This window comes from Delphinapterus leucas, chromosome 5, assembly GCF_059928025.1.
Source record: "Delphinapterus leucas isolate spDelLeu-1000000601 "Yukka" chromosome 5, BTC_Dleu_Yukka2, whole genome shotgun sequence".
In the NCBI taxonomy this organism is placed as follows: domain Eukaryota; kingdom Metazoa; phylum Chordata; class Mammalia; order Artiodactyla; family Monodontidae; genus Delphinapterus; species Delphinapterus leucas.
Window position 1 is genome coordinate 131,768,953 of NC_143133.1, and position 22,812 is coordinate 131,791,764.

General features: G+C 39.4%; 1 protein-coding gene across 1 annotated transcript in view; it reads left to right on the forward strand.

The window, feature by feature from the left end:
* The first annotated feature begins 2,892 nt into the window (after window positions 1–2,892).
* Window positions 2,893–22,812, forward strand: part of NAF1 (nuclear assembly factor 1 ribonucleoprotein) — a 47,419-nt gene continuing 27,499 nt past the window's right edge. The window contains exons 1-4 of the mRNA XM_022582264.3: window positions 2,893–3,274; window positions 5,719–5,884; window positions 18,649–18,742; window positions 22,126–22,208. Of these exons, the coding sequence (XP_022437972.2) occupies window positions 3,021–3,274; window positions 5,719–5,884; window positions 18,649–18,742; window positions 22,126–22,208 (597 nt within the window). The 5' untranslated portion in view covers window positions 2,893–3,020. The remainder of the gene's footprint in view (window positions 3,275–5,718; window positions 5,885–18,648; window positions 18,743–22,125; window positions 22,209–22,812) is intronic.

The window sequence follows — 22,812 nt, forward strand, 5'->3', positions numbered from 1 at the left end:
CCACCCTCACTGGAGACACCCCTACCTGGTACTGCTAACCAACTCTTGTGTCACCAAACTCCAAGGGATAGACTCTTGGATTCACATGACACCTAAAGAAAGCGCTGGACCTTGACTGGACCTGTGCATCATCTGGTGACCTGAAAGTAAAGATTTCCTGCAACTGAAGCAGATGACATCTGATGAGACAGCTTTCTCAAGATAGCCAGACCAAGGCTGTTGGAAGTTTGTCACCAGACCTTTGATGATGACTTAGCACTTCAGATGATCTCCAGTGCCTATGCTCTTGATAACATATGGACTTCTCCCTCCTACCCCTCCTTGTTACTTGAATGTGACCTTAACAGGTTTCCAATCTGTGCACTTTCCCTCCAATGTGAGACACTAGACCCAGGAAAGGTCCTTTCTGACACTGAGGGACAAAAAGTCAGTGAACCTAGAAAAACTAACTCTTGATCAATGATGCTTAGAGAGAGATCAAGAGGGGGAAATGTAAAAAATGTAATAAACAGAAAACTCAATTAAATAGAGTTGGGAGACCAGAAGGGGGATCTCTCACACCCTGTGACAACAGCAGAGCCCAGCAGGAAGAAGAAAGACTCCTCTTCTTTCTTGGCCAAGCCATGGATTCTTTGTTTATTACATCCCTCCCAACTTCCTTTTCCTCTCTATAAAAGCAGTCTCCTTCCCTTGCCATGCATATGGTTTGCCATGATTACAGACCCAGAACTGCAAGTCTCTGCTGATCCTGAATAAACCCATCTTTGCTGGAGAAATATCAGTTCATTTGTTTCAGATCAACATCAATATGAAGTTCTTCTACTTTCTTAGATTCTTAGATTCCTGGTTCTCTTTAAAAGTCCAGATCAAATGTCATACTTGTTGAAAAGTCTTCCTTCACTCTCCCATCGCTTTCTCTCTCTTTCGTATTCCTTTGGTACATCCCTCTTCTGTAGTACATGCTTGTACTATAATACATTTCTCTACTAAAGTACTTATGGCTTGCTTCCAACTTGTCTTTTTTACTAAACTGTTAGCTACTTAAGGGCAGGGACTGTGTTTTTCACCTTCCTGTATGCCCAGTTCATGACGCAGTGCATAGGCATGCTAGTAAGTAAATGATCACGGAGTGAACAACTAGGTATTTGAATTGTTCCCAAACCTATGCTTCTGGTCTTAGCCTTTCTATTCAACTCCATTCTCATATTTTCAAAGGGCTGCTGGCATTTTTCAATTGACTGTATAGTTTTTCCTCAAACTCAACATCACAAACTCATTATGTTGTTCCAACTTCTCCATCTTTATCAGTAATACCAACTTCCTTCCACTTTCCTTGTTAGACATTTTAGAGTACTTTGAGTCTTGTTCTGATGCTGAGGATTTCCTTTACTCTATTTCACTGACTCTAGCCTCTGTTCAGACTTTCATCACTCAATTCCTGGAAAAATACAAAACCTTTTTGGCTGGCTGGAGGGTATTCTGACTCAAATTTCTTTTCTTCTTAAATTAATATGCATATCTCTGCAAGATCATCACTGAAGTATCATTTTATTCATGTCCATGTGTTGTTCTATTTATCAAATAGTTTTGTGAATGTGTATGACACATGCCATTCTCTTGCATAAAAACTTAATGTTCACATGAACTAAATGAGATAGTATTTTTATCTCTATTTTATAGATAAGGAAAATGAAATTTAGGTATGTTAGACTCTCTGCCCAAAGTCAGTTACACCAACAAGGAAATGGTAGAGCTGAGATTTGAACACAGGTCTATTTAGCTGGGAACACTGAGCTCTGCTTAATCACTGCATTAGAGAATAGTATCTCGAGTTTAAATTCTGGCCTCTTTTTGGAAGGTCTCCATGATACAGCCAATCAATCTTATTTAACTTCCTTTCACATTTCAAATATCTTTCTCGTTATCTCCTGTGCGTTGACCTTTTCACTTCAATTAAATTGTAAGCTCCAGAGACTATGCATTATTCTTGTCTTAATTTCTATGAAGGTCTAGTACTGTGGAGGGCACACAGTAAAACTCCGTGAATAATTGATAACGTCTTTGGTACAGTTCTCGGCACATATGCATGCTTAATCAGTGGTCACGACGATTATTATTTATTATTACTCGAGGGGTGGATGCATCAAGTTGAAGTCCTAACAGAAAACCAGAAAATTCTGATCTCTACCTCAATCCTAAGAACTTCTTCCTTGCCTTCCTTATGATCCAGAATTATGGTTTCTCAGGCCAAGTTAGTCATTTTAATTACATCCCACCCTTTCTGCGAAGCGGTATCAACTATAACATCAACCAGCAGCAACACTTTTTCCACGATTAGTGCTCTCTTTAAATTGGGAGCGCTTTGGAGGAAAAAAAAAAATGGAAGAGTTGTAATCGTTTTGAGATGGATGGTCATCGTGCTTGCTGTCTATCCACGGCTGGAACTCCATTTAACTTTAAGGAAGTCTACTAGAAGTGCCTGCTCAAGGATTCCTGGCTCAAGTTTCTGATGTGTACGGTCTCGGCCCATCAGGCATCTCCCTGTCCTGTCATCCCTCCTACCAGTCTCCGCCTCCGCGGAATTGTCCCAGATCCTGCAGCAGCTGCAGGAAAGTCTCTCCATCCCTCTTTGCGGAGTGAGACGCACTTCCCAAGACGCAGGAAATTCGGCGGCTTTCGGACCCCGCGGTCCAGGCTGCAAAGGCCTGCGGCCCGGGCCCGGGCCCCGGCCCGCCCCGGCCCGCCCGGCCCCGCCCCGGCCCGCCCGGCCCCGCCCCGGCCCGCCCCGGCCCCGCCCCGGCCCCGCCCCGGCCCGGCCCAGAGAACGCCGTCGCGTCTCGTTACGTCACGCGCTGCCGGAAGTGCGGCTGCGTGCACGGCGGGGGCACGTCTCCGGACGGCTCCGCGCGCTGTTCCGCGTGCAGCTCCCCGAGCAGCGCGGGAAGCGGCCCAGCGCTTCGTTGTCGCCTCCGCCGCCGAGGTGGTGTATCTCCCCGCGCGGGCGCCCCGAGCGCGGCGCCATGGAGGTGGTGGAGGCCGCCGCCGCTCAGCTGCAAACTCTGAAGTTCGGTGGCGCCGGCGTCGGGGTTGACCAAGGTCTGGCCGTGCCGGCTCCGGACCCCGCTCCGGTGGCAGCACCGGGGGCGGGCGAGGGGGCCCCGGACCTTGCGGGGGAGCAGCCACCTCAGCTCGCCCCGCCGTCGCTCCCGGAGCCGCATCCCGGAGGGAGCAGCCTGGAGACGTCGGACTCCGACTCGGACTCCGACTCGGACAGGTCGGGCGCCCGGCGGTCCGGGGCGCGGGGCCCGGGGCGGGCTCGGGGAGCGGGAGGGCCTGGGGAGCCGGGGCGCGTTCCTCGCCGCTCCCTGTGGATCGCGCTCGGGGCCTGAGCATCGCCGTCAGGGCCCCTCGTCCCCGAAGTCTGGGGGTCTTGTGTACACCATATCGTTTTCAGCTAGAGTATAGGAAATCTGTGGATATAGGGTTGTTCCGAGACCAGTCGTGTGGCGTGTCCTTGGTGGTTATAGCTTATAGTTGGGGGCAGAGCCGACTTTTCCCCATCCAGTTTAGTGTGTGCGCTTGTTTGTGGAGCCAGATAAATGGAGCATCAGGTGAAGGATTTTATGTGTTTACAAGTTGGGTCCCGGCAGTTTTGTTCGTAGAAGCTTTGTGGTGAGGAATTATTAATGAAATTAGCGAAATATTGTTATTTTACTATTACTGCAGGCTTCCGTAGGTTTTATGAGCCACCTCCCCCCTCCCTCGCGGTGTCTTTTAAATATGAAAGTTTTGTGGAGGGAGGGGACTTCGGCGTGACGTTACTACACCACGCTGCACATCGTCTACAAGTGTTTGATTGGGTCTTGTGAGACGCGGTTGACAAAATAGATACTACCCCTGCCCTGTATTCTGCTGAGAGGGACGAAAAATAAAAGTAAACATACCAATCAGCCAATGAGTTGGTGAAAATTACCACGAAGGAACAAGCTAGGCACTGAGAAAGTAATAGGAGAACCCAACCCGGTCGGACCCTCTGCCCATGATAAAGTTTTAATTCTAATGGGTGGAGAAACTATTGAAGAATTTTTGAGCAGATAATTGACATGCTCAGGTTAACGTTCTGATGTTTTGCTCTGTGGATAAGGAATTGAACTGGGCTCAAGAGTGAAAGCAGAATGGGCAGGGTTAGTGTGGAAGCAGTTAGAAAGATGTTCCGTTAGTCCACGATGTGACCATGTTTGGATTGAATATTTTGACATCTCCCTGATCAGGGTCGCTAGTAGATGTTGTAGTGGCCGAGTCAGAGAGGCATCAGTTGGGTGGATGGTGGTGCTGTTTACTGGGATGGGGGCTGTAGACCAATAGGAGTATTAACTTCGGACAGTTAATTTGAGGTTTCCCTCACAACAAGTTGGAGATGTCACGTAAGCAGTAGGATGATGAGTTTAGAGTTCAGAGGACAATTCTGGTATGGAGATGTAAATTCGAACATCAGATTACAGATAAAACTTACTTGAACTTTTTAATATGGATGTTTTCAAACTCATACAAAGTACAGAGAGTAATACAATGAATGAACATATACTCATCACCAAACTTGACACTCTCCAGTATTTTGCTAACTTTGTTTTATCTAACATTTCTAACATTTTTTTTTAACCTGGTAGTGTTAAAACAAATTTCAGACAGCATGCCACCTTAGCTGTAAATTCTTTACTATTCATCTCTGATAAAATACTTTTTACATAACCACCATGTCATTATAAATCATAGTAAAATGAACCCTTATTCCTTAATATCACCTAATACACACTCTGTATTCAGATTTTTCTAGCGGAATAGGAGTCACGTTTACCAGTTTTATCATTGACTGAGAATGCAATAGCTTGAAATGATTCCAAGGTTTCTACCTCTGGTGACTGGATTGAGGACTAAACAATGAAATAAAAGTAGAAGCTCGAAGACAGAAGCAGATTTAGTAAGGAGAATGCACTTTTTTCTTTTAACTTGTGAGTGTGAGACATGTATAGGTCATTCATACCACAGTTGCTGGTAAGCAGCTAGAGATCAGGAGAGGAGCCTGGGGATATCAAGGCTGAAGATTTGGGAGTTATCTGCACATTGGTAATGATTGAGCTCATTGGAGTGGATGAGGTTATCCATGGAAAGAGTACCAGAGAAAGAAGAGAACATGAGGATGGGACTCTTAGAAACAGTACATACAAGGAGCTGAAGTGGCTACCAGCAAACAATTTAAGAGGAGATTTACTGGCACTGAGAATTGCTGTGGAAGTCAGGGGCTAAAGGAGATTTCAGAGAGTAGTGTTCAGCATGGTTAGTAACTTTGAGGAGTTTCCAAATTGAAGACTGAGAAGAAACTCTCTTGGCTTAGTTGTGATTTGGTCCTTGGTGACTAATAAGAGAGGTGCCTTGCCCAGAATTCTCTTCTGTCAGTGATTTGTCACATGCTTAATTATATTCAGACTGTGGCATGACACATGAGGCAGTTGTAATAAGAGGGTTTGGGTTATAGCAGGGATTTTGTGATCAATGGATTAAAGACTGCTTTCCAAATACCATAGTCAGTTTCGAAATGCTAAGCTTTTGAACAGCAGCCATAAACATCTAGTAAGGTAGATATTTCCTAGTTGAATAATCGTATTTTGGAACCCTCATAATAATGCTTTTGTACTGTTTTCAATTTTTTCTTGTCTACAGTGAAACAGATTCCGATAGTTCAAGCTCCTCTTCTTCCTCATCATCATCCTCATCGTCTTCGTCCCGTACATCCCTCCCTGCAGTGCTGTCAGACGGAGATGATTTACAAGTTGAGAAGGAAAATAAGAATTTTCCTCTTAAAACAAAAGATGAGTTACTTCTAAGTGTAAGTACTTAGATTTGTTACTGAACTTAATTTGCATGTTCTAAAATATTTTATGGTACCAGTATTGATCTCATTTGGCCTATATCTGCTCCATAAATTTGAATACCTTTCTCAGCTTTTATTGGTCATACCTTTGCCATGCCTTGGCTTTCTTAAGTAAAAGAAAGTATTGATCTGAATAATTTCTCAGGTTGCTTCCAACGCTAACATTTGACAGTTGTGCTGGGCATCCAGTTTGGCTTGCTGCTTTTCATTTTTTATCTTCCCTAAAGAGTGTAAAGATTTTTTTTTTTTGCTCTACAACTCAGGAAATTTTGCTAAGTAGCAATTGAAATTATTTTTTTAATTGACTGCATTTAGAGAAATAGTGAAATTAGGTCGGTTGCACTTTTGAGGATTTATATTTACTTGAAGTTTTTGCAGTGTTTTCATTATTACAGTTGGAAAAAACTTGTTTATTGTGGATTGGTATTGACATTTGATAGGTTTGGTCTATAAATTTAACTCTTGTGTGCTTATTTCCTTCTAAGCTGTTACTAGGAGGTTGATGGTAGTCTGGTTGAATGAAACCTTATGATCCAAGAGGAAAGTCTTCTCAGAATTTCACAGGATATTGCCACATGTTTATTCTCCCCACTCCCACGTGTACTTTAGTTATTATTAAAGCTCTTAAAAACCTTAATGATCACTGACTGTAATGATATAATACTTAAATCAATGAAGTAGTAAAGCAAGATTTGAAAAAAAAATTTAAAGCCTAGAGTCATTCAGGCACCTTTTCATGACTGTATTCACTCGATATTATTTCCTTTTTCTCGTTGTAAGAAATTTCCTATCTCACTTAACACCTCATGTATTGAGAACCCTTGGATTTGTATGCAAATTCATCATTGATTTATATTTCCCTAGTATAGACATTGATCTCTGTCAGTGGTCTTTTTACACAAAGCCTCTCCCAACTTATGACTATTTTCTGAAAGTATTGGGAAATTTGATCTTTTCCCTGTATCTTGATCACCTTTTTATTTAAGTTCTCTCTTAGAGTATAAGAATCAACAAATAAAGGACCACAGTACTTTGATTTATGTATGTGTTTCATTTTCTTATTTATCTTACTAGACCTGGAATTTTTCCCTTGGAATTTTATGCAAAATATTAGTCAATATACTTAGGTATTTTTCTGGATAGAGTGCTCGTATTTTCATCGGAAAGTCAAAAAGGGTCTGTGTCCATAGAGGCCAGGAACCACGTTCTTGAGGACTGAGTTCAGACCTGGTCTTCACGGTTCCCTTAGTGCCCAGCAGAGTGCTTTTCGGTTGTGGGGTTCTCAGTCAACGGTAATATGTGATTGTAGAATGGGTGAGTGAACAGGCATCTTACATTCACCCACTTTTAAACTATTACAGCACACCTGCCATATGCCAAGTGCTGTAAACAAGACCCATCCCCTTTCTGCTGTCATAGTACCTACTAGAGAGAGAGAGTAAATGAAGCAGAGACAAATACAGTCACTTGCTGGAAGTGCTGTTGAATTGTGAGTGTATGCTTGGCTCATATCAGAAAATTGCATTTTTGCTGGGAAGGAAAGTATGTTAGCTTTTAAAACTTGGAATAGTGTGCTGCTCTGTTCCTTTTTGTGCCAGTTCTGAAGGATCTTTGGGAAGGATGGAAGGGGCAGTTATAGTCTTTATTTTTAAATTTTGGATTCTTAACTAGCTGTTTACTTTATATTTTCATGATTAGGAAATAAATGTACTGGAAGTTCCTAGTCTTTTAAGCCACTCTGGTGCCAGAGCTAGGTGCAGGAATGAGTTCTCTGGTCTGCCCTAAATCTTTTTGACTTAGGGTCTGAAAGAGTATCTGAGGACTCCTTCAGGACTTTAGCTCTGAAGTTCAAGGGAAGAGAATGACTTGACCCTGAACACCAAGGATGGTGTGGCTACAAGTACTCAGTATCTTTAGGACTCTGCTCTTTTTCTGTTGCTCCGTAGGTGTTTCTGCGCAGGGCTGGTGGCTTGGCCACTGATACTTCTGTATGAAAGCCATGGAGAGAACTTGTGCTGGTTTACCGGGGGCTCAGTACTCAGGCCTGAACAAATAATTGAGTCTAGTGAGATGGGTATTTGGATTGCCTGGACATGAGTTACCTAGTCACTGCTGTTCTTGTGGAGAGTGTGTAGGAAAGTGTGTGCTTGAGAGAAAGCACATGGGTGAGTGTGAGAGCCAGGTGACAGGAAGCGTGAGAGCGTGTGGAATTTGAGGAGGGCGGGAGCTGGGTGGGTGTTTTCAACCCCATGCAAACCACAAGGAATGGGTTCTCGGTCACAGCAAAGGGAGGCTTGGAACACTTCAGATGGGGCTGCTGTTCTGGCAGTAATAGTATTTATCTTCTGTGGAGGGGAAGAGGGAAATAATAATACTTAGGAGCAGTTAATCACATGACTTATATTGGACTCTTGTGGCGGCAACAGAGACCCTCAAATTGCATCAAGAGAAGGGGGATTTGTTGGAAACTTACTTGGATAGGAAAGCCATCGGGAACCAAGCTAGCTCTTGTGGATGGCCGTGCTGTTTCTTTTGTACGCTTCTTGGGACTCTCATCGTTCTGAGTGTCATATTCTTGTTTCCTGACTCACTTCTTCTGTTTGCCTGCAGATTCATCTTTTTAATTCTCACTTACACATGCATTTCTCTTCTTGCTCCTGGCTGTACGTCTGGCATCTCCTACTTTAAACTTCTCCACGAGCTGGCTATTAGCGCCATATTTCCTGACTATGACAGCTTAGATTTGTCTTTTTTCAGAAGATGGCAGTCCGCGCTTCCTGGGAAGCATCCCCTCCTTTGTTACAACTAGCTCTGGCTGGTATTGAATGTGCCATTTGTTCAGGTCTACTGGTGTGTGTCTTCTTAGGCAGCAGGGGTTGTGCAGCGGAACTGTTTGCTCTGTGTAGTCTATTAATTTAATTTCCTAATGAAATTCTGAAGAAGATGAGAGAAATATTCTGTGTTGCCTTTGCCAAAAGGCATACATAAATTAAAATGGGCCAAACAGTTAATACCAGTTTCAGAGTTTGTGCTGGATCATTGAGATCTTTAGAACATAGACATGCCCAGTTTAGCCTGGTTTTATGTCCTACCTCTTTATGAAGTATCTCATATGCTAGGCTGTTTGCTATTGTTGTTCAGGCATGCCGAGCTTAATTTTTACCTCCATTTAGCCTGTTTGTCAAACAGGAATGTTGCCTTCCAACAATGGAAAAAATCTTTTCCATTGTTGCAAAGTTAGGTCCTAGTGATCTACCTACTAGCTGTTGCGGATCTCTCATTGTAAGAATGTGGGAGCTACAGTGAGGTAACCTCGAGATTGTTCTTTTAGAATTAAACAGTTGCTTTTTAAAAAAATTTTAATTTATTTATTTTGGGCTGTGTTGGGCCTTTGTTGCTGCGTGTGGGCTTTCTCTAGTTGCGGCGAGTGGGCGCTACTCTTCGTTGCGGTGCGCGGGCTTCTCATTGCGGTGGCTTCTCTTGTTGTGGAGCACAGGCTCTAGGCACGCGGGCTCCAGTAGTGGCTCGCAGGCTCTAGAGTGCGGGCTCAGTAGTTGTGGCACTAGATTTAAACAGTTGCAACAATCCCTTGGGATGACAAGATGTGGTTATAACTTGTTTTAAAAAAAGATGAGAGGAAGAGGAAAAACGAGGGATTGGTCAGCCATAGAGGCATTGGAAAGGAGAATAGACTTAATTGGCTCTTTTCTTAATGTCACAATTACATAATATATGACAAAGTTAACCAAGTGGAATCATTCTTTTAGAACATAAACCCTTTAATGCTGAGAAGGTTTATATTAATATATAATCTATACAGTAAATGTAAATCAGTATGCATATTACAGTTTTGGAACTACATTAAACCACATAGGGTTTATTCAGTGTTTCAGTGAATTGGAAAATTAGCTTCTATTTGAAGAACTTTCTCATCAATTTATGTTCTTAACTGTTCTTTCAGATAAATCTGATGTAATTAAAATTTAGAATCATAAGGACATTCATGGGATTGTGACATTGCAAAGTCTTAATCAGAAATGAATTGTATAAATTAGTACCTATTGAAAACCTGAAGTTTTTACATAATATTTTAAAATTATGATCACAGTGCTTTTGGGGATAAAACATAGATAATACTGCAATATAGATAATGTGTATTTGTACATGTAATATAACATGACCAAGAAAAAAACGTAATGCTTGTAGGCAATTCTTGGTAAATTTACCTTCATAATTTAGAGACTGCCTATATTATGTTGTATATTGTATATTGTATATATACCATATATATACACAATATATGGTATGTAATTTACAATATACAGTATATAGGCAATACACAAATGCAATATATGTATATATACAACATACAGTGTAATGTAGGTAGCATACAAATGCAGTATAATTAGGTTGACCCTGATAGTTGTAATTAGGGTGAGTACACTTTTTCTGATTCTGGCAGTGCAGACCCTTATCCTAACGTGAGGATATGGAAATACATGGGCCACCTCAAGTGGTCAGAAGTTACAGTGGATTATTTCACATTTTTGACTTCCCACCATCTTGAAATTGTATTGCACCTTGTTCTACAGTTAATAATCGTTGATTGAATGTGGCGTTTTCAGGGCCCAACTTGGTTTATGAGTTTTGTCCTAAATGCAGGCCTTGTTCAACTTCAGCTTTTTATGACTTTAGTATATCTGGAATTATTATATCATATCTTAGAATACCGATGGCACTTATTAGCATTCTCAAAATACCTGATATTTAAGAAATGGCATATATACTTGAAAGGAGGTAGGTTTTCATTAATACTTGGTGCTTTTTAAAAACAGTGCTCAGATTTTTTAAAAAATTAAGATTTTGTGCTTCATTGCACAAAGTTTTTTCAGTAAGGCTTGTATGAAGCACAAATAATCCTGAATAAATACTGATTTATTCAGTAGAGTATCCATATATACCCTGTGTATATACATGTATATGATCATTATTACACAGAAACATTCCATTTATTAGCTTTCTCCATCCCCAGTAGATTTAATAAGTGAGTTGTGATTGTTTTTAGAGAATAAAGACAAATGTCTGTAGAGAAGACTCCAGCTAGAGAGTGAGCATACACACTTGGCTGAAAGCAGAGTAACAACAGAGTTAATGACTGAATGCCTAGTGAATTGTACCAGGTACAGGAAGCCTGAAGGATTGACAGAGTTGATGACTGAATGCCCAGTGAATTGTGCCAGGTACAGGAAGCTGAAGGATTGAGTGGAAGGGGAGATGACTTGCAGTGCAGTGGTCAGGGAACGCATCGTGGCTTGACCTTAGATTGAAAGGTGGATAGGATCTCCATAGAAACGGAGCAGAATAGGAAATTTCCCAGTGAAAGAACCAAGTCTGTTTGTTCACTCATCATCCATGGGAGTGTTTTCAGTTCTAAAATGGATACTTTTTAACCTTTTCACACTTCTGAAAAGTTGGGACTAATAATTGATGGCAGTGATTAGCTTCACAGTTTTTTGGCAGTGCTTTTAATTTTGTGGTATATAAAGTCAGTGTCTTAGATTCCGTGAGGTATGGACTCCTCAGTTAACATAAAAGATAATGCTTAGGGTTATATTCATCATTGAAGGTTTTTTCTTATGGAGATGGATTATGATTTTATTTTACTTTTATATTTATGCCAGTTAACTTTCGAGAGTATTCTTATGAGCTTTGTTTTTGTGACAATAATTTTAGAGAAAGATGGGATGAGAACATTGTAGTTTACTACAAAAGGAGAATATAAAGAAGATAAGAGAATATAAAGACATTTCAAAGAGTGTTCACTTTCAACTTTTAGGTGAAAATATTTAATGGGCTAATGTGAATCTAGTGTCATATATGATAGGGTAATTGATGAGGGCAAATTAATGCTTGTTGGTGATGGCTAAAGGAATAGCTGAGTTCCATGGAATGTTGTAAAAGTACTTTCCGTGGAGAAGTTGATGAATCCGACTAAATGTTACATGAAGTCCTAGTTGACTCACAGTGTAGAGACCTAATCCATTCTTTTTTCCAATATGTTTTACCAGTTATAGGAAAAAAAAGTTAACAATCATGGCTCTCAGTACTCCAGAGATTGGATCCTACTTTCCAACCATATCTGAAAAGTGAAGGCTCACCTAATAGCATCAGGTAATTGGCCTCCACGTGCATGTCCTCTGTTCTTGGGTAACATGAGAAAGTGGTCAGATAACTTCATTCCACTTTCCTCACTTTTTAAAGTTCTCCCCAAACTGGCACCGAAAGGATTTGTTGCCATTTGGAATGTTTGATTCCTTTCCCACCATCTGCTGTCCCTTTTCTGTATTTGTGAGTGAAAACCCAAATCAAGGTTCTTCAGGTAATTTTACCTCAAAAGATCATAAGTTACTTATTTTTTTCCCTCTACCCCAATGATAAGTCTTCATAGAGCTAGGGAAGTCAAGACCATTGTAAGGTATGACTGTCTTCTCGGAGGGCCATTTTTGACCCATTAGCTCCTTCCGTTTTTGTGCTGGAAGTTTTAGGCACTGTTTTTTGACTGGTGTGTCTACAGTTTAATTTTTAATAGGGTGGATTTTTAATGTTCAGTGCTTCTCATTTGAATTTTCGTTTAACTGAGCAACCATGTAGGCCATAAAGATGTCTGAGAATCAGAATATAATCATATTCTTCTGATAGACAGTGGTTGATCTTTCACGCCTGCTTGAGAAGTGTGGTTAGGACCTTGCATTTCTTTAATGCCATAGCTGTGAGCATCTGTTCTCCAGAATCAGAGTAACTTTGTTCAAGTCTGGTATGTAATTTCTGTATTAATGTTCTGTCTTTTTGATTGCATGCTGTTAAACGTTTTTTAAAATTGTATTGTTAATCACTTGTGTGAATTATTCAGAACTTTTTTTGCTTAGTTTCTCACTATTTATAGCTAAGAAGCCTGAAGTAGTGAGTGGAGAGGAGCAGATTCAGAACTAGCATCAGGTGGATTCCAGTCAGCTCTGTTTTTAGTTACTGTTGTGGAGGCCTGCTTAGCAGCATTGGAATTTGATCATTTGAACTTCCTGACTATTTCCTTTCTGAATAATATAGGATAATTTGTCATGGTAAAGGCTGATTCTGTCATCTAATTTACGCTTTCCTACATTACTGTAAGAAACCCTACATTGCCTTTTAGTAAAGCCTTTGACTTGGAGGTGTAGAGTGTGTCAGAGTAGAGGATTGGATTTCTTTAGTATGTTGAATTTCAGGAGTTCATTTGCCAAATGCTGTGACTTTTTTCTTTGCCTGATGACGCGAGTGAAATACTTTTCTTCCTTTCCTTGTCTACTCTTTGTTGTTACATTTGTCATTACATGTAAACATTTTGAATAAATATGTCCATAAAAACTGTTTTTACTTTTCTTTGATTTTGGATCAATAAAGATAATATTAATTTTATTTAAATGAGTACATAGATATTTATATCTAGTTGCAGATACTGTACATCCAAAACAGTTGTTAGTTTGTTTTTAATTTTGGAAAATAACAATGATGACAACAGGGATTTATCACAAACCTTCATTTCTGCCAGTGGAGTATTCAGGTTAGTGTTCACACCTAATATGGTGCGTGATGTCAATAATATGGCCTTAAAATTATACTTGTATTAATGGCCGAAAATAGATTGGTCCTCCTTTACCTGGGTATATATTTAGTAATGGAGGGCTCTTTGGTTGTGTGAGAGTGTAAAGCAGTGCTGTCCAGTAGATCTTCCTGCAGTGATGGAAATGTCCTATAGTGACCCTGTCTTCATACCATAGCTACAGAGCACTTGCATGTGGCCAGTATGACTGAAGACTGCAGTGTAAATTTTATTTAATTTTAATTAATTAAATTTAAATAATCAAATGTAATTAGTGTCTTGTATTGGATAAGCAGAATAGAAGGAGTCTTTTCTACTCCCTCATTAATCTTTCCATGGGGGTTGTAGGTAAACTAGGCTCATATGTTAATCTTCCTAAGCGGCTGTAAATAGCCTTCTAGTCTTTTGTTTTCATTGCACTTGATTTTGTTTATATGATGAAGGGTCCAGATTTCCCTTATCAGCTCTTCCTTCAGTTTTTTAGTTTATCGTTATGCCTCTTATTTCTGATTCTTTATATCCTCTGCACGGTCAAGGCTGTAGTGTACTTTAATATGTGTTCTGGCCCCTTGTTTTTGGTTATTAGAGTGTGTCTGTGTTTCTCCTCGTTTCTGTCACACACACACATCCTCTCTCCACTCCTGGAAAAGCAAAGTGCTTGATTTTTGTTTGAAGGAGATTATGAGACAGAGCAGATTCATTCATTATCTTACCAGGGCAGCTTCTGTGTTATCAGCGGGCCAGGTGTTAATCTAATGGCTGTAGTAATGTTGGACACTGCAAAGCTGAGGTATCTGTGCATCAGTCCTGGGCAGTGAAGCTTAATTGGAAGCCTGCCTTTTTTACTTTGTTATTGAGAAGGTCGGGTTGAGGTCGTTTTCATTCCTTGAGGATTCTCTTTTGAATTTTAAGAATTGTATTTTCATTATCTAATTTCTGCTCTGACTGAAAAAGTCTGTGACCTCTTCTGAGATTTTTTTTAGCTTGGACTGATGAGCTAAGCCAGTTCATTTTACTGAGCACCTACTATGTGCTCGCCATTGTTCCTACTGTAGCAACAAGCAAGGCAGACCTGGTACCTGTAGTTGTTGATGGATTTATTGTCTGGTTAGGGAAAGACTTTAAGCAGGTAAACAAATAGTATGTTAGACAGTAATGTATTTACAAGAGAGCAAAGCCACAGGATAATTTGATGAAGAGTGACTAGGCTTGGTGGTGGTGCAGTTCTTTAGATTAGTAGTTCTTTAAATTAGTAGATAAGGTAACTTGTGACATCTACATATCAAGATCAGATCTTGTATTAATGGTCTGACATTGTAGTCCAGAAACTTTCCCTTTGAACCTTCTAAAGTTCTGCCTTCAAACCTGCCAAAAATCTTCGTGGAAAGCACATCCCTTGGATGAATTGTTGAGGGAGTTTGGGAGATTTTTTTCTCCCCCTTTTTCCTTCTCCTCTCCTAGTATGCTCGTTTAAGAGGAGCTAATATCTCTTTTCTCCCTTGATTCAGTCCCCAAAATGCTATTTCCAAAGCAAATATATTGCTTGACTTAACTGGACTTTCAAAGGCTCCAGAACAGGCTCTTAACCTGGAATTATACAAGGCTGGTTTTACTTCTTGATCTCGACCTGGAATTGCACTAGGCTGATTTCACTTTTCTCTTAACAAGTTATATGTATAATATTTGGTTCTTTATATACCTTTTGTGTTCTGCAGAACATTTGGTATAGAGACTTCATGCATATCGCTTTTATAGGTAGGGTCTTTTACCATCAAGAAGCAGTTTGATGCCTTCATTGGCCTTTTTTAGGAATCTCAGAACTATGCATGCATTCCCCCATTACAGAGTACTGGGGTAGCTGAATTGGAATTAGAAGTGTGGTGTCTGTGTTCTAAGTTTTGGTTCTACATGAGATCAGAGATCCTCCCCATTTGAAGGCAAAACTTTTTGTTCTGTTAGTACATAGGTTTGAAACAGGGTAGTAACAGGAGTTAAGGGAGTCTCCCAGACTGTGTTTTGACCACAGGTGTGAGTCCCTGCCTCACTACAGATATTCTGGCTTTGTTTACCTTCCCTTGTCTCCCTCATGCTGGATGTCTCATAGATGTCCTTAGAGCAGGACATCTGGACTCCATTAGACTCTGTAGTCTGACCTGCTCAACTTACAGTAAATTATGTGGTGATGATATCAAAAGATGATGAAAGGGCATTTGGTAAAGTTCAACAGTCATTTCTGATTTAAAAAAACCAAACACACACAAATAGGAATAGGTGAATACTTTTCTTAACCTTATAAAAAGTTCCAATCAAAATGCAGTATTATGCTTACCATTTGAAACATTCCTAATAGTCAGACATCATGCTCACTAACATCACAACTGTATTGTGGTCATACCAACCAGTGTCATTTGAAAAGTGAAAAAGGCGATATACTAATACTGAAGAGGAGGAGGAGGAGGACTTATTTTTTTTGAAAATATGGTAATACAGTGAATACACAAGAAAATCACTAGACATAAATCTCAGCATGGTGTTTTCTTGTGTTCAGACAATTTTAAAATTTGAAACTAGAGAACCGATGAAAGTGTCAGTGAATTTTAAGTCATCTTAGTATAGGGAAGGTCTTTCTAAATGTGACATGAGTTTTAAAATCGAAAAAAATGAAAAGATTGATGTATTTGGTGTAGTCAAATGCCAGAGTTTAGTAAACAACTTAAATGCCAGAAAACATGGTGAGAGGTAAGGGAGTGGATATTTGCTATGTAGTTGATAAAGAGCAAATGTTCTTAAAACCCCAAAGTTTTCTTATAAATTGATAAAAAGATAAACCTTCCAAAAGAAATGTGTATGAAGTATACAAGCAATTCATAAACACACTCAGGTAGCCAAGAAAGATATAATAGATAAAAAGGATAGCTTTTATTACAATGTGGGTACTTTAATTAAGTGAAACATATCAAAGTTAAATGTTAAGTTTGTGTCCGTCTAGTAAGTGTATTTGAAATACTGTTAACAGCTATCTATGGAGAGGAACTGGAAGGTTGAAAGGAATAGGGTGGGGGGAATTTTTGCTTTTTACTTTGTATCCTTCTATACTACTTCAGTTTTTTTTTTTTTTTTAAAAAGGGACATGTATAACTTCTGTACTTTAAAGTTAAAAAAGATCAAAATAGTACCAGAGTTTAGGTGTGTACCAAAACATAATTATATTGCATGGGCCTTAAATTCCTCCTAATAGAACACACAAAACAAGGAGCCTTCCATTTTGTGGTCAAATAGCATTTATTTATTTGAGAATAGTGCTGATTTTGTGTCCTAAGTGTTAACGGCATACAATCTGCCCTTCTACCCAGTTCAGAGGTTTTCATAAAAGATCTAACAGCATTTCCTCTTTTCTTCCTTTCCTTTACCTACACAGTCCTGGCTTTATTTAACCAGCGGGCTTTATCACAGTCCAGAAGGAATGAAAGTTTTTGCTCTAGACCTTAACTATAATTTGGTGAGGCAGCGGGGCAGATTTCATCACTGTGCTGCTGCATTAGAAGATGCCATTCGCCTCTTGTAGGAGGCGCCACTCTCAGTGCCAGAGTCCTTGTGAGATGCCTGTCACATTGCCCTCTATCATTAAAGCCTCCTGCCTGCAGCTCCCAGCATTATAGTCCTCCGGTCTCATATTTCATAGCGTACGGGGTTTCTTTAGCTAAGAACTTCTTAAACAAGGCTGTTCCATGCCACATTTACCAGTTTGTTCTAACAACTGAACCCCCTTCTCTATTCTGATACACACATGGAGCATTTTCAAACCATGGTCTTTGCCAAGAAAAGGCTTTTCATATTTAATATGATAAAATGACAAGCGGTCGTCCTCTCCTTAAAAGTACTCAGGAAAATTCCGACATATAAAACACAATCATTTCCTTCAACACAGACCAGGCTAACCATACAGAGGTACGTCTTCTGCATTGAGTTGGCTGAGACCCTTAATGTGGATTTTCATAACTACTCCTTGATCGGAAGGTAGCATCCGCAGAAGAAAGTTATGCTTTCGCTCTGGTTAAGTGATTTTGTTAAAAACCTCGATCTGAGTTCCCATAGAGGAAAATGATTACCCAGGATATGCTCATCTGCAATGTACTGTATCATTTAGGTTTTCCTGTCTTTTCTAACATTTCTCCCAAAGTTACCTTTTTTCTCTCAAACTAACCCCAACATGCCATTAAAAAGATCTTTGCACTTTCAAGCCCTTCTTAAGGAAAAACTTCCTTCGAAGAATCAGTTGTGATCATTTAGCAAAGGTGAAGAATAGAAAGCTCTGTTTATTTAATTTAAAGCCTAAGGTCTGCTTTATTCTTAGATTTCTCTTCAACTTCATCTCTACTTCAATAGCTAGTTTCTGTAGCAGCTGACATTCAGTTAACAGCTGGGTCAGAAAAGAGAAATCTTTAGATGTAAAAAAAATTTGGATTTTAACCTAGACAGGGAAGATAATCAGGCAACACCTTCACAACTTTTTGGACTGAAGCTTACATTCTGTTTCCAGGAATTCTGTACTTTTTCTTGAAGAGGCCAGAAATTCATCTCTTTCACACAGCCCCAGAAAAGTTAGCTGTTTCTCTGTTCAGCTGTTTAACCACAGTCAAATTAATTAACCAACCACATTAAGGCAGCTCAGAGAACTCTCCTTGTGTGGAGAAACTGGAAATATTTCTCTTCGAATGGAATGTCTCTGGGAGTTACTATGTGAGTTGTCTCTTTTCTTTACCTTGGATTCCTTAACAGCAGTTTTTGGGGGTAGGGGGAGGGTGGTTTCTTGTTCAAGTATGATTAGGAAAATCTAGAATGGTCTTCAGGCCTGTGTTCTTATGGGTTAGGCTGTAGACACTAGATCGCTTGAGTCACTTAGGTGGGGAGATGTCGAAGGGGGGAGAAATGCTCAGACACTGAAAAGGACAACATCCAAGAGATGACAAGTACTTAATGTTATGTCTCAGAAACGGGTGTAGCACTCTACATGGAAACCGTCCTTTTTTTAAAAGTTAACTTGTTGAAGCTGGAGGAAGGTTAATGCTTTCTTATATTTCAGGAACTACCTACTGTTGAAGAACTCACTATTGTTCTGCCTGAAGGTATTGAATTAAAGCCTCTTGGGATGGTTTCAAGTATTATTGAACAATTAGGTATGTAAATATTTTTATTAATAAAAATTACCATTTATATCCAAGCATGTACTAATAATGAAATCAAAGACTTTATGACTGGTAAATTTTCTCTGAAAGATGTAATAACACTTCATTTTACAGTCATTAGGTTTGAACAGATAAATTCAGTTTTTGCTTATACAAGTAATACATAAATATGTATATGTCTTTATAAAAATTTAAAGTGTGCTTTTACTGACATACTTCTCCCGAATTTCTTTGATTTGGTATATTTTCTATTGCTGTTAAATTACTACAAATTTAGTGGCTTAAAACAACACATTTATTAGTTTACAGTTCTGTGGGCCAGAAGTGTAATATGGGTCCCACTGGCTAAAATCAAGGGGTCCATCAGGCTGAGTTCCTCTCTGGAGGCTCTGAGGGAGGATCCTCATATCCCTGACCTTGTCAACATCTAGAGGCTGCCGCCTTCCTTGGCTCATGGCCCCCTCCCTTCATTCTCAAAACCCATAATGTAGCTTCTCTCTGACCTTCTTTCCTCATCACGTGCCCCTCTGACTGCAGCCTGGAAAACGTTCCCTGCTTTTAAGGACTCCTTAGGTGGGGCCTACCCACATAATCCAGGATCATCTCCCATTTCAAGCTCCTTAACCTTAATCACATCGGCAAGGTCTCCTTTTTAACATAAAGTAACATCCACAGGTTCAGGGATTAGGGTGTGGATGTCTTTTTTTGTTTGTGGGGTGGTGGGTAGAGGACTGGTAATCTGCCTATTGCCTTTGATTTTATCTTATAAACATGTAAATTAGAAAGTTCTGTGATTTAACACTGATATTAATATCATGAAATATGAACCCACTGGAATACATGGGAACTAGATTCTACAGATTTCTTTTAGCCCCAGGATGTGAAGTACGTATAGGAGAGACTTTGAAATTAATGTCGCTACCATTACCTCTCTAGTAATAGACTCCTAAAAATAGGACTCAGAGTTGACAAAGTCATAGGATTTCTTAAAAAATATTTTATTTTTTTATTTATGGCTGTGTTGGGTCTCAGTTGCGGCACGCAGAATCTTTTGTTGTGGTGCACGGGCTCTTCGTTGCAGCCTGCTGGCTTCTCTCTAGTGTGGCGTGCAGGCTCCAGAGCGTGTGGGCTTTGTAATTTGCAGCGCATGGGCCCAGTTACCCCATGGCATGTGGGAATCTTAGTTCCCCGACCAGGGATCGAACCCACGTCCCCTGCATTGGAAGGTGGATTCTCTACCACTGGACCACCAGGGAAGTCCCAAAGTTTTAGGATTTTTGAACTGGGAAAAAGACCTAAATTGTCCACCAGTCCTTAGTTTATGACTTAATAGGCATAGAAAAATTCAGGTCGGGGCTTCCCTGGTGGTGCAGTGGTTGAGAATCTGCCTGCTAATGCAGGGGACACGGGTTCGAACCCTGGTCTGGGAGGATCCCACATGCCGTGGAGCAACTAGGCCCGTGAGCCACAAGTACTGAGCCTGCGCGTCTGGAGCCTGTGCTCCCCAACAAGAGAGGCCGTGATAATGAGAGGCCCGTGCACCGCGATGAAGAGTAGCCCCCACTTGCCACAACTAGAGAAAGCCCTTGCACAGAAACGAAAACCCAACACAGCAAAAATAAATTAATTAATTAAAAAAAAAAAAGAATAAGGTCTTAAAAAAAAAAAATTCAGGTCACTTGCTCTTGTGATCAGTCAATGGTAGAAATGGAAATCTGTCTTTTTGATCTTTTTATGTGTCCATTATCACTATTTTAAAAATTAATTCTTATCTAATTTTGCAGTTTATTAATGAAAATTCCAATTAAAATGAAACTTTTTTACAAAAATCATAATTAAAACTCCTTACATCACTGTTGAGTCATTACATTTACTAGTTTTTGAATTATCTTATGGTATTTAATATGCACAAATAAGTCAGACAGGAATTTATTGGACTTGATGTATATAGAAGAAATTTAGGTCATAATGTTTATTCTCAAGGGAAAGAAATGTAAACTATATGATACACATGGACTAACGCTTTTCGAGGATACTGTTTTGAATAACACATCTTAATAGACTAACAAAATTTTCAACCTGGTGGGAATAAAGAGTAATGAATCAAACAGCACATGTTACCGTTGTATCAATAAATGCTTGTTGCACACTCTGTTTGGAAAACTTAAAACATCTAACACTATTTGGACCTTTTACAGAAAGGAGTGTACAATAAGTATTAGTCCACTAGGTTGTGGTGATAGCTCTGTCTGGATTTGACCATGTAATCATGTTAATCTCTTGAGTACTGTTTTCTTACCTTCCTATAAAATGAGGGTTTTGGATTAGGTGATTTTTAATTTTCATATAATTTTTGACTCCTTGAGAGGGGGATTGGGAGGGAGAGAAGACTGAGAATAAATTCTGCTCACTGTTACTACCTATCCTTGTCATCTTTATTCCAGGAGCAGATCTAACTCAAAAATTGTTGACCTGTGATCCGTTCCTTATGTGCATGTTCAGAACTTAGAAGCACTAGCTCTTGAAATTAATTGGGATACAATTGAAAATCTTTGAGTGGATTTTAATAATCTGAACTAATATTTCAAGTGGATATTCAAGTGGAAATACTTCAATATTTCCACTAATTTTCCAAGTGGAGATGGCATTATCTGTTTAATGTGACAGAGTATTCTTGTTTGTTGCTTTAATTTTCTAAGAACCTATTGTGTGTGTGTGTGTGTGTGTCTGTTTGAGGTGTGTATGTTTGTTTTCCTCTTTGCTGTGGTAGATTGGTTGTTTGACATTTGTGGCACTTACACGAATTGGAGATTCTGCTAGACCAGTGGAATAATGCTTTTTGCCTTTTGGGAAGGGAAATGATAAAAATTACTGGGAGTTCTATCATTCTTACTTCAGCTGTTCAGAGGAAAATATATTTGTGAAATCTAACTTTTTCATATATCAGTAAGTAATCAGTGCTTTACAGAAAAGAATTTCTAGGGTGAGAAAGAAGACTGATTTCTTCTAAAACAGGAGTTAGTGACTAAATGTGAGATTATTCTTTTTAGGGTAAAAATTGCTTGAGAAAATGATCAGCTTGAATTTGTTGTCTTAATGGATGATTCCAATTTTTTGTGAGATTTTGTACTTTAATTTTTTTTCTTAGAACTGTAGCTTTCATATAAAATAAAATAATGTAGAATTTATTTCCCTGTGCTACTTGGTAATAAATAGACTTTGTTTTTTTATCCAAGAGAAATAGTTACTGAGGTATATTATCCCACCTTAAATTTCATTTTAAATTATGTTGGAATTAAAGCCTAAATTCTCATTTAAATTCTACATTATCTTCTGATTAAATCTTGAAATAATCTTTTTGTTTCATTTTTCAGTAATAATTGAATCTATGACTAACGTACCTCCAGTTAATGAGGAGACTGTAGTTTTTAAAAGTGATCGACAGGCAGCAGGAAAGGTTTGTAAAAAATATTCAGATCCTACTAATTATCCTGTTTCTTTGTTGATTGGTTTTTCTGACTTTCACTGTCTTAAAAAGTTTATTAATTTTAGTACATGAGCAATCTAGAGCTCTCAAATTTTAGTACATTCCCGATTTTCTTCAGTACTTCGTGTCTGCCTTTACATTGGTTTAATACTGCTTATTATCCTTTGCTGTTTGTGTCATTAAATACACATGTATACAGTTTTTTCCTGATGTTTGTCAGGTTGTTTGCCAGGCAGTGGGTCTGTGTATTGAATAAGATACAGTTCCTCCAGGTACTCAGTTAGGTGCAGGAGACTTTCCACTGCATAGTTGTTCATACACTTTTTTGGTTTGTGAGGCCCTTTGAATAGTGACTCTCAAAACTTTTTAGACTTTGCCTTCCTCAGGTGGAAGCTGAGAGTGGAATATTTCAAGTGGAAAAAGATTTCAGTGATAGCAGTAAAGTGTCACTGTAGGCACTTTCTGGGGAATTATGAATATGTGTATCATCGAAAGGTTGGGTCCCTTTTAACGTCTTACTAATGGAACAACCCCACATGCTGCATGTCCAACCTTAAGAGGGAGGAAAGACCCC